Below are 16839 nucleotides of genomic sequence, written 5' to 3'. Positions count from 1 at the left end.
GAAGTTCATTCACATGGCCGTCAATTGAATTATGTATCTCTTGTCAATGTACTAGATGTTAAGCTATAAGCATGTGGCTGAAATCACAAAAGGCTTATTTTAAAATACTCAAGCTTGTATCAAGACTAAACACTAACTCAATTGTACAGAATTGATAAAATCTGAAATCTTAAAAGTGCAAGGTCACATTCTCATGATATACTTGTAGTCCTTCGAGATGAAGGGTGCTAATACCAGACTTATTGATCAAGGTTTTGATTTTTTATGTTTTCTTTCATGAAATGCAATACATGTAGTTTTTGACTTATATTATGATGATCGCTGGAGCAAAATAATAATTATTAGATTTGGGGATTTTACAGCAACATATTATACTACCTGAAAAGGTATACTGTGCATCCGATTTGACTTTCATCAAATATTGATAGATTTGGGGCGTATCAGCTCTCTAAAGACAAAACATCACCTGTCCAGGAAATTAAATAGACACTAAAGACACTGGCAGAGCCAATTTGTTTCCAAGAATCAATCAAATTATGTCAAAGTGTACCAACTGTAATTAGTTCCAAATGCATTGAAAAATGACAGTAGCAATGTTGATATCTTTACATGTGTGTATAAAAAATAGAGAATTTCAACTTGAAAAATTCTTATACATGTCATGTATGTGTTAGGCACTATGAATTGTACTGACAGAATTGAAATAAATGGTTTAATGCAGCCTACATTTGTTGTAAAAAATTATTATTTTTTCTCCATTTCTTGGAATTGTTTACATTATTTATACCGGTTTGAAAAAGCTTGGAATGGGCAGAAGTCATATTTTAATAGTGAAGGGGAGATTCATTGTGTATTAATTGTAGGAGATAAAACCTTGGGGTTTCGTAATTTGAACACAGATTCAAATAGACTGGTGTGTTACATCCATTTTACATGTAGCTGAATGAGATAAGGTATTGCTGATAGCGATCTATCAGCAAACGTGATGCATGCTGGGAACGAAAAGGGCTCGCTATCAAATATGTCACCTGTGATGGCAGATTTGAGCCCTTTTTTCATTCCCAGCATGCATCATGTTTGTTATCAGCAATGTATTTACAATCAGTAGAATTTTAGAAGCCAACTTCTATTAGTCAAAGGGATTTATATTTGCAATGCTAATTTAAAAAGTCATACATTTCTTCTGTTGTTACCATTGCAAAACATCTGCAGGAAAGAACGAGAGCTACAGAAGCAGCACCACTAACCATGGTTATGATAGTTGGGAGCAAACTCAGGGCTTTCACCTCAGTGATCCCGGATCAGACACAGATTATGAAAACCAAGCCCTTAAAGGAGATAAACTTGATGCAGGTAGGTCAGGTGTACCCAGGTGCTTGCAAGTTATTATCAGTAGATGAAGAGGTAACTTTACAATGTAAGTCAGTTACACAGAGTCCTGATACATGTATACTTCTGAGATTTGATATTGGGCGTTATTGCTGAAAACCAAGTACTATAGTATATTGTAATCATGTATTATATTTTTAGTCAGTCATGCTCACATTTTGAAGTGTTCAATATAAAACTTAACTGTGCTCTAAAGTGTTATGAAAGATATGGGTGTTTGCATCCAACAGCGTAACTGACAACTACTCCAATTTCTGCAGAGTCACTCCGATCTCCTAAGTTTGACCCCCCCTTTTTTTTTAATAGACCCTAAATTACTTGTTATTCAAGGTTTGAAGCGTACTGCTACTTTTAAAAAAAAGTTAACAATTTTGAGGGTTTTTTTTAAAGCTGAATAAAGTTATGCATTTTGATTACATTTGCTTCTATTGAACAGCTAGAAATACATGTTGTTCAATAGAAGCAACAGTGCCCCTTGACCCCCGCCAGGGCCACAAGGCAGGCACTGGACCCCGGCTGCCAAAATGCTCCGCTCACTTCGCTTTATTGGACTATATTATTGGACTCTTGTTTTCTAGGTTTTCAATGTCGGCAGGTATGTAATAGGTCCTAAACTCACATTTTTCGTCAAATTTCAAGTAATTTTTTGGAGTCTTGATCAGCCACACATGACACATCCCCACCCAAACCGAAGATGAGATCACCCAGGTCTAAACTTTGGTAATTCAGGAATCCTTTGCAAGCAAAGAAACCATAACTACCTCATCAGTCCCCACATTGTCATTGCACATGCTCGTCAAGCATGAGCATTGAGATGAGATGTGATGTTTTTTAAGAATTTCATGATCTTCCCAAATGGGTCTTATTCTTTAGCTAAAATCCACCCTGTTGGTTCAGCAATGTCAAGAGTCTTCCATCATCACATTTAAAAAGTAAACAATTAATACTGAGTTTTAACATATATTATTAATTAAAATTAACATAAAATAGATAGATAGTTAAATTTGTACATTATAGATTTAGCATGAGCAGTTGTATTTAAAAGAGTAAAGATGTGTATTGATGAATCAAAAAATATGATTTAGTGTTCCATGCATAGCACCTGCTGCCACATGATGTTGTGATGATCTATCAAATATGCATACAATATCCAGCATCCTATCACTTACACTAAGCACCGGAGGAAAAGGCAAGAGGGTTTTTTCTAAGCTAGTTACAGTGCATTTTAATTACTTTTACTTCTATTGAACAGCTAGCAATGCATGCTAATTCACTATGTCCCTGGCTGTTCAATGGAAGTAACAGTAATTGAAATGTACAATTTTATCCAGCTTTGAAAAAAAAACTAGAATTTTGAATTTTTTTTAAGTAGCAGTATTTCTCTGGTACCTTTAGTAATGGGTAATTTAGGGTCTATAAAAAAAAAGTTTTTTAAACGTAATTGCACCCAAAAAGGGCAATTCTTGCGTTTCACCTTCAGCGGTCGCTGGGTCGAGGCCAAAATACGCAGTGCATCATGGGAAATGTCAACATCCAAAGCCTGCGTAATATGAATACAATACAGGAACCTACATCATTGGCATTGTGGGTTTAAATGTCATTATAATGATGTTACATGCAAATGCACACTAAAACAACAATTTACAATTATAGTAGATTCATTTTCTATCTATTTATCACAGGGAATCCTTCGTGGAGCTGTTTTCAACATATTTATTATCACACTCACATGAAAATTCAATAGCAGGTAGAACGGCGATGGCGACTCTGGAGTCAAAAATTTGACTGCCAAGAGCAATCGTATTGTGAAACGCGAGAATTGCTATCACAAATACCTTGATTGCATATTTCTCCGGTACTTAACTTACACATTGCCAGCCAAGTTATACAAAAAATATATTTAGTAGATACATGTACACGTATGTGGAGATTGACAGCAAAGCACCTAAACCATGGATCCTAAGCAAATATATTTGCTGCTTTCTCTTATGTTTAAAGCTCTGTGCTTTCTCATAATGCAAAGTATGTCATTCACATGTATGAGCTAGCATTTGGTGACTTAACACATGTGATTGTCCGATGCTTTTTGTCAGTTTTTCTTCCTAAACTGGATTCTCTTTCTGGTCTCTCTGGTGATTCAACTGGGTCTCCTTGGGATGATTTATTTAGTAAGTTGATATTAAAGTTTAATGCATGACACTATTGCATGATTGATTACCCAACTTTGCATGCATACTTTTGGTGTAAACTGCAAATGACCTTTTGAGTTGTGAAATAGTTTTTCTCTCTAGTTTTCTTCTTTTTTTTTCTTGAGTATTTATTTTACAAGCTCATCTTATAAGCCCCAAAACATTATGTTACAATATTATTACGTACCTTGACCCATGTTGAGCTGAAATATTTGCACAATTTGGCAATTCTTAATCAGTGATCATTGAATGTTGATTAATGGATACAGTTAAGAGAACATCCAAAAGTTTGACGACGTCCTATAATGAAAGTGCTTTCGTTATGGGGACCTTTCCCTCCTGTAGGTTAAATACCACTAATTATGTATTACACGGGTTTCAATGGGAAAATGCCTAATTTCGGTGGAATTTTCTCATATTCAGAACTCTCACAGTTCAATGCCACTAATATCAGGTGAAACTATATGATTTAGATGCCAAATGATCAAAAATTCAACATAGGTTGACCTGAGACTTTTCTTGTTTTAACGCACTGAACCGTAAACACCTTAAAATGACAGTGCGCCCTTGAAGCTGGAAGTTACAATATGATATGGCGAATATTTACTAAAAACCGAAGCCGTGCGTATGAATTTTGGTACTATTACAACAAAAATGTCAAATAATGAGAGAAAATATACCATTTTGAAGCATCAAACCCTACAAAGTACTTTTTTGGCTATATAACTTGATCAATTTCAGCGATTTTAATGCAGTCTTTTCGAATGCCATGAAAACAAATAGTTCCTCGTCAGATTTCAATGTATCGCCCAGGCCTATTGGTGGTCTTTAACCTGTAACGTAAGTGTAAAGAGTATTGAAAATTTTGACCTCAATGTAATAAGACTTTTTGACCCCTTCCCCTCCCATGAAAGGACTTTCGTTTATAAGCCATCATCAAACTTGGTTTGTTCGCTAACAATGAAACTTAAAACAGTAACAAGTTTAAAAATGTAACGGCATAAAAGAAAAGGCCAAATCATGCAACAGCAACAACAATTTTCATATGAGAATGATGTTTGCTGTTTGCACAAATATTTGAACCCATGAGATACTGGGGAGAGTGACCAGTATGCCTTGCCTCCATATATTTAAAACCCAGCTACATGTCTTGCATGTCCTGTATTTAATTTGCATGATCTTGCTGTGTGTACATATATGTACATTGTATGCATACATGACTTTTAGGTGCCTTTTTATGCTTTTTTGTGGTACATGTAATAAGTTTCCACTGTACAGTTTTGCACAGAAATCTTTCTGTGCAAAGTCTGTATTTTTGACATGTGAAGGATGCCAGACTATGATTAATGTTGAAATATTGTCAGTTTGCAGGAATCATGTTACAGATTCCCATAAGCAAATAAGGATTTTCATTTGTATGGTGCAATGTGCATGATACTAAATTGATCTTAGTTGGCAAAGATTGTGTATCAGTCTTGCTGGATTCAATTCCTTGGACATGTCATTTTATCGTAATCTTTCTACCTTTAATGATATGTATGTTTCTGGTGTTATTTTAATGTGGTTTGTTACTGTACTGGATTACTATTTTGTTTGAGCCTGTTGGAGGCATCTGCTGAATGAAGGCTCTTCTTCTTCCTTTTCTTTTCTTGATAGTAGCATGTATGTGATCCTGTTCTAAGCTACATGTACGTAGGTCACATATATTTTGACTTTTGAGTTCACTTGGGTGATATGATCAAACAAAATGAGTTGCTTGTTGTTAACAAAGCGTTAAACTTCTGTTGCATGTTTGTCACTCAGAAACAAGAAGAACTTAATCATATCTCACAAGTGTTCTTTAATTTGAGGAAAAATCCACAGTATTGTTACCATTTAACAGAATAAAATGTTGAATTGAAAAGGAAAAAAAAAGTGTGCAACTCTTTGCTTAATTTTATCACATTGTTTAAAGATCCTGCACCAAGCAACAGCTTATTTTTTTCTCATACTAATAAATGACCCTAAACCGTAGAATTCCCTCTGTATGAATACCTACATGTATACATACCCATGTCAGTGTACCGTTCCCTTCTCCAACTGATATGTATACAGGGGGAAACTTTCTGTTCCAATTTTGTGGGAATGGAAAAAATTACACTTTTGAAAGTTGTGGAGAAAATGCATCTTTTAGAGAGTTTTTTGAAAATGAAGTGGGGATTCATGTTATATTTGTGGCAAGAAATTAAGCTGTGAACCAATTTGCAAAGCCATAAGGGTATGCAGAGGTCTTCCTCCCTCCCATGTCAATCTGAAAAAGGACAACTTTTTCTGGAAAAAAAACCCAAAAAACATTGAAATCAGCCCTTTTTGAAGAATAAATTCACATTTAAGGTCTGGTTTTTTTTCAGGAAAAACATTGAAATAAGCCCTTTTGATAAAAAAAAATCAAAAAAGGTCCACTTATTAGCTCCCGGCACCTCCCCAATAAATCCTGCCTGACTATGGACCTGCCAATTTGTGCAAACATTCTTGTTTTGCACTTATTTCCAAAATTTGGCTAAACATTCAACTTCATATCCATTTACATTAAGCTCTCACCAAAGTGCAATAATTGCAACCCATGGAATTATGAGCCAGTTCTTGAGTGTTGACTGTCAATGAATATTGTGTGTGTGTGTGGGGGGGGGGGGGGTTAGGGACCTTTCACAAACACTTGTAACGGGGGTCCTGATGCAAAAAGGGGGCCTGAAATTTTTATCCCTCTGAAGGGCAGGGGGCTTTAAAAAATCACCTTAATTTTTCTCCTAGAACATTAGTTTACACTATTTTCTATGGGGTTCACATACATTTTCATGGCCACAAGGGGGGGGGCTGAAAATAATTTTAGGTCCAAAAGAGGGGGCACTGAAAAAAAAAGTTTTTATTTTGTATCAGGCCCCCCTTTACAAGTGTTTGTTAATGGTCCCTTAGTGATTCAAAATATGAAGAAAGCAAACAGGAAATGCCTGGAGGAGATGAATCTGAATCAAATATCATCAATCAATTATGCTAGCTGATGTTGCCTATGTGACACAAAATATAACAACAAGAGGCTGATCAATTATGTGGTTCTAATTGATGAATTTGCTTTGATGAAGCGGGATACATTTGTTTGTTTTGAATATAGGGCTACTTCATTTTATTTATAAAATACATAGATCTTTTTAAAAATTGTTTTAGAAATATTTTTCATCAAAATCAAAATTCCTGTATAAATATTTTTTTTTAATATAAAAAAGAGAAATGCATGTCCACCTGCTTGGCTTCAGGGGAAAGTTTGTGTGACCAGCTTTTTATTTCTGTGGCATCCAAGAAAAACAAACAATTGGCTTATACACAGCAATACTATAATATTGGACTGAAGAATATTTTAGATTGTGGTCCTAAATTAATATGATGATAAACCATAGAACACAAACCATCTCAAATATAATCTTTTCATGTTTATTAATTTTAGATACATATGGGTCAGGTTGAATAACATTAATTGCAAAATAAAGTATCAGTTATCATAATAATGAATAACCACGCTACATGTATTGATCAATCCGTTTTAATTAGTTGCACTAGGTATCGAATATTGACCTATTAATTACTGCTATAGATCCATTGCCAATACATACATGTAGTGTCCATGGATACAGGTCATAGAAGCAATGATCAGATTTAATTGAATCTATCCTTGCTATGCAGTAGATACAGCAGGCTAGATGCCATATTTTAGTTGTAGACAAGTAATACAATGTGAAAATGAGATGGTTATAATATAAAGGTATGTGTGGAATTTGTATTTTATAGATACCTTTTTTCAAGATGTAAGTGTTTAAGTTTCAAGTTAAATTTAGTGTTAATTAACACAGTATGTAGATCAGTGAAACATACAAACAGGTGAGTCTTGTAACATGCATGTAGAATGGTTAGCATGAACAGTTTGGTGTTTGTAGCATCAAAACTGTGGAATCTATTATCTACATGTGGGAAGCTCCTTCACTGGAAATTTGGTCATTTGGATTTTGTTTCCCCAAATAAAGAAATACATAAGAAATTGAGGGAAATATTGCTACTGGGGTAATTTTGTGGCAGTTTGGTTTATCTTCACCAGTTTCTAGGCCTGGTTTGTGTATTGTGTGACTGACTTGATCAAATTTCATAATCATAGTCGTAATATCAAAATTCTCAGCTATTACAGCAAGTTTAGCAAGTGCTAAAGAGCTAAAGGGCTTCAGTATGTTTGTGGCAGTAATTTTATGTTTTTGAGAGAGACTACAGGTAGTACCTCTTGAAACCATCTTTACTCAGTCCATGTAACAAGCTACTACTAAATGTGTTTGAGCAATGATTACTCACTAACCTTGTATGATAGTTTGCAAAAAAACCAGACAAAAACACTCTTAACAGAGTATAGTAGAAGAAATAATGTTAAATAACTTTTAAAAATTATTGTATGTTGACACTATTCGTTTTATTCCCAGATAACCAGTTCAGCCAGGATCAGAAACGATCAACTCAACTCACATTCAGCTATCATGCTGGTAAAATGGTATGTTCATATTTCCTCTATCTGTGTAGCATACATATATACATGTGGTGGGACCAAACCAAATGAGTTTGCCAGTTAGGGGTGATACGATTATTATGTGTGTCCCGAAGGGTGAATTTATAAGGGGACCAAGTTTTTTTGGTAAACTATGTTGAGAAAATTCACTCCCTTAACTTTACATGCATAATTTTGATGCAGCTGTAAGCATCTATAAATGAAATGGTTGAAATGTAATCTTGAGGTTAAAAATAAACCAAATGAGTTTGCCAGTTAGGGGTGGTATAATAATTCTTTGTACCCCCAAAGGGTGAAATTATACCGGGACCAAGTTTTTTTGGTAAACTACATAAATGTTGAGAAAATCCACTCCCTTCACATCCCTTTTAATGTAGCTGTAACCGTCTATGAGTAAGATGGTTGAAATGTAATCTTGAGGTTAAAATTAAGAGTACCATATTCATTCCATTAAATGCCCAGGGCGTTGAACAAAGTGTGGGTGGGTGCTTATTTTTATCATTGTTTACATAATTGCAAACATAAACAATGGCCAAAATATTGCTTTTAATTGTATAGATGGTTCCATGTTTGATGTGTAGAACTGGTTCCTGCACATAATGATAGGGAATCAAGTGTAGTTGGTTCCTGCACATGATGATGGAGGATCACATGTAATCAAGTCCCTGAGTGGGCGCTTAGGGGCATGGGGCGGTAAATGGAAGGAATAAAGTACCAATTTATTCACCTAGCTACATGCAGGCTCCTGAAATGGAACAATACTTCTTCCACAGAGTGATTATATTTCTACTATTACTCAAATTAAATACAGTTTTTTATTATTACCCATACATAAATTATAGTACTTTTCTTGAATATTGAATATGCTTTTGTCAGCACAATGCTAAGATTTTGAAAAAGAAAATACCAGGCCTAATCCTAATTTGGTAAATACAAGTTCTTAGTTTTCAAATCCCTCTATTGGCTATGCTCTAATTACATCAATTAATTTGGTCATATTTACAGGTGCCAAAACTCAGGGAACCAAGAGGTCTCTATGCATTATCAAAGGAATCTGGACCTCAACAGGCACCAAGATGGTAAGTTATCTTCTTGCAAATGACCAAGCTTGCCTATCACACATTGTATGTTCTATTATATACTACTACTATGAGCTTTCTGAAGATGTGAAGAAATACACAATTACAGAATAAATGATAGGAATTTTTATTTTGACTATCCTCTACCGTGTGATAGACGACAGTAGTGGATGCCGGCGCAGCCAGTATCCACTACGATAAAAATATTGGACCTGCCTGTCGTTTATCATAGGTAGAGGATAGTCAAAATAAAAATTCCTATCGTTTATTCTCATTCTTAGTCAGTTACATATTATTATAGCTGTAAACTATTTTTTAAAGCAAAAATTAAGTTACCGTCATAGAAAACTCCCCTTTTTCTAAAATGAACGAAACTTGTTTACAACTTCACATCTTTTGATGTGCGTACTGCTATCGCGTGCGAGTATGTGCGTACTGCTATCGCGTGCGAGTATTCCGCACTGCGTCTACTCATACAACGCGATACATGGAAGAACAGAGGATACCTTAAAACATCCACTGAATGAGTAACCCAGGCAAAAGAAGAAATAAAACAAACAAACAAACAAACATACGCGCACCTCTATGAGCGTGTTACGCGTTATCAACACTCATGATGACGTGGGGTCATCTACAGCCTGATAGACGACACCCAAAACCAGGCGATTGTCCAATCAGATCATGTGTCTACATAATAGACCACTCCCACTGACTAAGAATGCTTGCATCAAGGATAGCACTTGTCTCAAAATCTTTGGGGTCCACAAATAGGCACTTTATAAGGAGTCCAGTGAATTGTTAAATTTTTGCTACTCATTTTAACATAACTTACTACAGGCATTTAAAGCAAGAAAAATTCAATAATGGTATTCTGCACTGTCTTTCAATCCAAATTTCATGATTTTAAGGTTTGGCAAATTTCAAGTTCAACATCCAGTAGTCACAAGTGGAAACACATTTTAGGCCTACATTCAGTGGTTTGAAATAATAATTGTGTTGCTAATAATATTTTATGTATTTCACACATTTAGGCCAGCAGATATGGAGGTGCTCCCAGAAGAAGAGCAGCCCCTGCATATCAACACATTACCTTCCAAAGCAGAGCCTTTTAATGAACAAAGTAAGTCTGAATGCAATAATATATATACCATGTTTTCTTTCTGCATTATGAAACATGTGTCTATGTGCCAGTTGAATTACTCCCTATTCCAGAACAATGCAGCATTAATTTTTTGGGATTAAAAAAATATCATCCTGTTTTGCCAAATGAAACATAGCTAAACCCTAATCATATAGTTAGTCCTAACTGGAAGAAGTTAAATTTTAATATTTGGCCAATTTTTGGAAATAAGGGCCCAAAGCATGCATTTTTAAGGTGTTTTACCTGTGCTGTGACAATCAGAGGATGGTTTAAGGAAGCCCCATCATGCACTGCAAACGTGTTATCACTAGAGTTTCAACTGCTACTTTACTTTAATTCTGTGCAAAAGATGTTGTTTAAAAATTGTGCGTGTGTCATTATTACTTGGTCGATTTCAGAACAAAAGTGATATATGCATAAAGGATAATTCACACTGCGTTTTTATTGTAAATATATCAGTCCAAATTCAAATTTAACCATGCCCGTCAATGCAATGTGCGAGCAGTGGTGTCATGTTCACTCACACAGCTGTGCTAACCGCAAGTCAACACAGTGGCGTGGTGGGAAGTGCTTAAATCATCCTCTGTGTGACAATCAAGCCCAACTGGACTTGTACTAAGACTAATTTCAGCTTATGCATTCAAATTTTTGGAAACGTCATACTTCATTCAATATAACCAATCATTTATTTAAAGTAACACAAAAAAGTGTAAATTAGAGCAAAATTTCAGCATATACTGAAGATTTTGTTCCAAGTCTTTGATTTTTGTGACTCAATTGTCAGAAAACATGCCGAAAATACATGTTTTTGGCTCTTTTTTCAAGAAAATAGTAAAGTAGTGAACTTTTACTTTTATCTCTAGTTAGTACTAAATGAATGATTAGGATTGCGATATGTTTCATTTGGCAGAACTTGATAATATTTTTTTAATCCCCAAAAAGTAGCGCTGTATTTTTCTGGAATAGGGAGTAGTGATGTGCATGTTTATTCAGCATGGTCTATTGTCAGTGATGCAAATTAGGTTGTTCAAAACTTGTTCAAAGCAACTTGTTTTCTCTTATCTCTTTACCACAGATTAATTCAAATTTTGATTAGTGTAATGGGAACATTTTGTTATGCAATTGATACCAATAGCTGGATATAAACACAAACGTTTTAGGCTCATAGAACACTACAGTAAAAGAAAGATTGTCAGTAGACGTGATATATCAGCAATTGTTTGGATGCATTAGGTTGGTTACATGTTTGTCAAATTGTAAACCCAATTCAGTGTGAACATGATGTGACCATTCAACAACTCTTCCTATAGGAGCCAACCGTTGTTAATCCATGATGAATCCGCACTTTGACAGCAGTGTATAGGCTATACGTGTTACGTGTGAATGCGTAAAATTCGTCAGGGAAATGATTAAGTGACATTCCTCATGAAATAATCATGTGAATTATATAATCTTTAGCTTGTTTTCGTGATCATGTTGTTCATGTTGTTCATCAAAGTTTAACAACTCGCGTATGGCACTCGGTGAAGTAAACCATGCAGACAACGCAAACGCATCACTGTAAAAAGGTGATGAAAAACAGTGAAACATGATTAAATCACTAATTAACACATTTCTTTACTGCTTTGCCTGCAGCTGGTTACGAACAGATGCCACAGCCTGCTGCAGAGGGTGAAGGGCGAGTGGTTTACTTCAACCCACCAACAACAGAATCTTATGTAAGTAAACCATGTATCTATACAATGTCATGTTTGAAATATCATTTCGGATCCACCCTTTTGAAAACGATCTGTTTGAAAATATGTAATACTGCCATTTCTTAACCTTTACATACACTTTCCATTTTGTCCTTGTATGTAGTTTTTGAGATCCAGAGTTGGTGGTAGCAGGGCTGGATGCCCAAACCGTGCAGTCAAACTCAAATCCGTAGATGACACTAGACTACTGTTTGAATCCAGATTTGAGAGTGGTAACTTAATGAAGGCAACGCAAGTGTAAGTTTATCAATCTATTGCAGTGATTTGTTGTTAAAAAACAGATGCTGCTATTTGGAATTTGGTAATAAACCAAACACTGTCTAATTTGTGACAATAGTTGGGATATTGTTATTTATTTAGATTAATTGTACTGCTTAAGCAGAAGGCCAGGGTACCTAATAGCGATGCTAATCTTAAGGGCTCCCCATGGATGAACTGTGATGGATTGGAAACTGCCATGGGTTAACACCCACTCTCTATCAAACTGACTGTGATATACATGTATAGATATCCTCCAAAGGATGCAGTACTCTCATGGTTCATTTAACCAATTGTAAGGGAACTCTGAGGAGAATGGAACTCTGAATTTAATGTGAAGATGATGCCAATTAAATTCAGACTATTTTTCCAAAGTCAATACCCTAGCAAGTTGCCACGCCCAGGAACAGATTCAATCAAACCAGTGCAACACACTTTCCCTCTAAATTATGATGAGTTATTTCAGATCTATTAGTATACCTATCTACTGTTTTATTTATCATTTGACCTCCTTTGTTCATATTTATTGTACAGGTCCGAATTTGAGTATGAATTACAACTAAGATGTGACCTGTATACAGATAAGCACATACAGTGGTTCTACTTCAGAGTACAGAATGCAAAACCAGCAGCCAAGTATAGATTTACTATTACCAATTTTATGAAGGTATAACTATTTTAGCAATTTTTTTTTAAATGAACAAAACAAAAAAGCAGGCTTTGACTTTTGAAAATTACAGAAGGGCTACATATATGGCTCTTATGGTATTTAGAAGAGCTTTCATGGGAGTGATTTTGATTTGACATAATTTAGTCTTGAGGTGAGCTACCCGTCACTCTCCTGAGAAAAATAAGTAGAGCTTTTAGGAGAGTGATCACTTAGGCTCGCATCAAAAATAAAAATTCTCACTGCTATCTTTGTAAACCTCTTTTGAATCGACTGATTCTACCTGAATAGAGCATTTAGCTTCTTATGAAATCATAAAGCTCTATCGATCTATGAACTGCTAGTGACTTTCAATCTTTTTGTTTGCAAAGCTTACAGGAATAATGTATGAAAATTGAATGGTGTTATCCTTATGATATGTAACCAGGAAATAGGTGGCAGGTGGCTGCATTAAAGTAGCTGTCAAACAGCAGATGACAAAAGTGAGTGGTGGCTGTCACTGCTGCTGCCAAACAGTAATGCTGAATTGCATAGCAGTGAGCAATTGTTTTTGTTCAGTTTTCATAACAGCAAAAACATGCTAGCGCATTCTTCAAAAATCTATCGCTTGTTACTTATACAGCTTTGTGTATCACCTTCAAACCTAGTCTCTTGTATTTGTAGATAGCTAGCCGTTTTTTTAAATTCAAAACAATCTAGGTACCAATATATATAATAGGTGCACAAGTAAAATTTTTGCAAATTCTGAAAATAATTATACCTCAAAAGAAAGAGGAAGTGATATGATAAGGGGTTGCAAATTTCACTAAAAGAATACATAGTCTTCGATGCGGCACATTAAATATGTAAGGTATGTGTATTTGAGAAGAAAAAAATAATTTCATTAGAAAACACATCAACCACAATTTTATTATTAATTCATATTTTTTGATTTGAGAGATATAAAATAAAGTCAGAATAGTCTTCGATACGGCACATTAAATATGTAAGGTATGTGTGTTTGAGAAGAAAAAAATAATTTCATTAGAAAACACCTCAACCACAATTTTATTATTAATATCATAGTTTTTTGATTTGAGAGAAATAAAATAAAGTCAGAATAGACTTCAATTCAGTGACACTTGTATATTTTCATTATTCTCATGTTCTGATGAAATCAATTTGTATTTGTAGCCTGGGAGCTTATATAACAATGGTATGAGGCCATTGATGTATTCAGAACATGCTGCATTAACAAAGAAACAAGGATGGAGGAGATGTGGGGAAGACATCAAATATTACAAGAACTATATCAGGTAAATCAAACAGACAGTCATCATTTTTGGCCATTTCTGATAGCTACTTTCTGTCATAATTATTGTCCTCGCCAACAAATTTTGAGTCAGAATGGGGACTATGAAATGGGCTGTGTGTGTATGTATGGAGTGTGTGTGTAAAATGTAAAGGCTGGCCTTCTTTTGATGATTTCTCCCACATGGTTTGATGGATTTCAATGGGACTTGGACACAATGATGACCCTTAAGGTCATCTCACTCTGGTCAAATAAGTAATATTCTTGGATTTTTTTTTAACCTAGTGGAATTGTCAACTTTTGCTTTTGTTGGGAACTGCTGCAAGTTTTGATTTCTGATTTTTTTTTTTTCATACCCCGCCCACATTGCATAGATCACTGCCCAATCATATAAAAAATAAAAAGGACTTATACACGCACCAATGCAACTCTTTACTGATTAGTGCTCCATACCATCCAATAAGATGCATTCAGAGTAACAAAATTAACACATGAACATGTTTTTTTTGCAGGCGTACAGATGTGAAGGGGGACAAGTCTTTGTACTCTCTTACTTGGACGGTATCCTTCCCCTATGACAATGACACATATTACTTTGCACACTGCTATCCATACACTTACTCAGATTTACAGGTGAGTGTCCTCTCAACAAACCAGTAAGATTGATAATAAATGTAAGCTCAGAGAAATACAAATTAAAGAGATTTTCAATTTAAGTTGCATGAAACAATTATGCCAAGATCATGTTGACCAATAGATAAATGACTGACTATCATTGAAGACTGAGTTCCGCAGTCTAGCTGGAGTAAGCACCACTGATGACAACACTCTGTCATGATAATAACCATAGCTATTATGGGGCATAGCCTGTGATCACCAAGCCTATAATTATGATTGGGGAAATGGTAATGGTTGTTACCCTTGACAAGGAGGACAGCACATTTCTTTACATTAAAAGTATCATTCCATGTCTTGCTTCAATCATGTTGGGCATTGATGTTGGACTGTAGAGCATGTTGGTCATCCATTATAGATCTGTAATACATGGTATGGGTCAGCGAACATTACCAGATTAGAACTGACATGGTGTAGAAGGTTTATTTATGTAAAGAACAAACAGCAAAGGTCAAATAATTGATCCTTCGGAACTACAGAGGTCACAGAAAGTTAGCTGGATTAAACACCACTGATCACAACTCTCAGTCATGATAATAACCCTGGCTAGCCCTAAATAGGTTGAAATTGTTGAAAAATAGGTTGAAATTAACTCTTGTTCAATAATATGTTTGTTTGACAGCGATACCTACTCAACCTGTCTAATGATCCCATCAGAAGTAGATTCTGTAAACAGAGGATTCTGTGTCGATCACTAGCCGGTAATGTGGTGTACATACTTACAATTACATCTCCAGCAAATACACCACTGGATGCAAAGGTAAGCAACCAACCAGACAGACATGTGGAGGATTTAGCTAGTCTTCCACAGTAGGAGTAGGAGTTTTGAATAGAATAGACAATTGGTTAACTTCGATTTGAAATACTCAACTCCAGTTGTGGAAGATATAGGTAAAGCACAGGGGGAGTATGGGTTTAAAAATGATTAACCCTGATCAATTACATTTGAAAAACATACTCCCCCTGTAGAAGATATTTCCAAAATCTTCCACAAGGGTAGTGTGGATTTTAACTGGAATATCCCAATATATATACAGAATTCAAATATTCAGCTTCTTCTAATCTTAATTTGTTTTTGTGTTGCCTGTACAATGTTCAGTAATTAAGCACAGTCAGTCCTAAACTTACACACCCTAAGTTATATATGTAGGGGTGTACTTGCAGGTATGTGGGGGGGGTATATGTATGTAGGAATGTATGTATGTTAAGGATTTCAAAATTGATCTCATTTCTCATGTGTTGGCCCAATTAGCATGAAACTTTGATACAATGATTGTTGAGTAGCAAAAATTATGCAGACTACATTACAAGTCGAGGTCACATACCAAAAGTGGAATAAGGTTAAAACTAAAAAACTTTTCAAAGATTGTGCCCCTTGTAAATGAAACTGGGCCACAAGTATTCATGATAGTGTGGTATTTTTGGGAGAGAGGTAGTATTCTATGGCTGTATGGTATGAATTTGAATAGAATTTAGGATGATAGGGTTCAAGAAAGATTATCAGAATTAGTAAAAGCCAAGAATGGGAAGATATAGTGTGTAAAACTCTGATGGAATTGTACTGAATTCTGTGTGGCCACCATCCGAGAACAGTAACCAGTGGCCCTATGTAAATGCTACTAAGATATGACATGTTTATAGATACTGTAAGCATCTGATAGGTAACAAAACTATTAACTGACACTTTAATTGTTCATATTGTAGATGAAGCGTGCCGTAGTAGTGACAGCTCGTGTTCACCCTGGTGAAACTAATTCAAGCTGGATGATGAAGGGATTCTTAGATTATCTAACAAGCAACTCTCCTGATGCAAAGGT

The 16839-nt window shown here is 35.3% G+C and overlaps 1 protein-coding gene across 7 annotated transcripts in view; it reads left to right on the top strand.

The window, feature by feature from the left end:
- LOC140155314 (cytosolic carboxypeptidase 2-like) overlaps nt 1-16839 on the top strand; it is a 49597-nt gene that overhangs the window by 6687 nt on the left and 26071 nt on the right. For 6 of the 7 annotated variants that reach the window (XR_011859372.1, XR_011859371.1, XM_072178101.1 and 3 more), the window contains exons 4-14: nt 1213-1353; nt 8072-8139; nt 9160-9233; nt 10265-10353; nt 12010-12092; nt 12235-12368; nt 12924-13056; nt 14230-14351; nt 14860-14980; nt 15645-15782; nt 16727-16837. Coding sequence is in view for 5 of the 7 variants with exons in the window: in XM_072178101.1 (XP_072034202.1) it covers nt 1213-1353; nt 8072-8139; nt 9160-9233; nt 10265-10353; nt 12010-12092; nt 12235-12368; nt 12924-13056; nt 14230-14351; nt 14860-14980; nt 15645-15782; nt 16727-16837 (1214 nt within the window). In the remaining 2 variants the exon portion in view is untranslated. Of the gene's footprint in view, nt 1-1212; nt 1354-3536; nt 3558-8071; nt 8140-9159; nt 9234-10264; nt 10354-12009; nt 12093-12234; nt 12369-12923; nt 13057-14229; nt 14352-14859; nt 14981-15644; nt 15783-16726; nt 16838-16839 lie in introns of those variants that run through there. The other variant, XM_072178105.1, reaches the window with a different exon arrangement.

The sequence above is a fragment of the Amphiura filiformis genome, chromosome 6 (assembly GCF_039555335.1).
Source record: "Amphiura filiformis chromosome 6, Afil_fr2py, whole genome shotgun sequence".
NCBI classification, from domain to species: domain Eukaryota; kingdom Metazoa; phylum Echinodermata; class Ophiuroidea; order Amphilepidida; family Amphiuridae; genus Amphiura; species Amphiura filiformis.
This window is presented reverse-complemented; position numbering and strand designations above follow the sequence as displayed.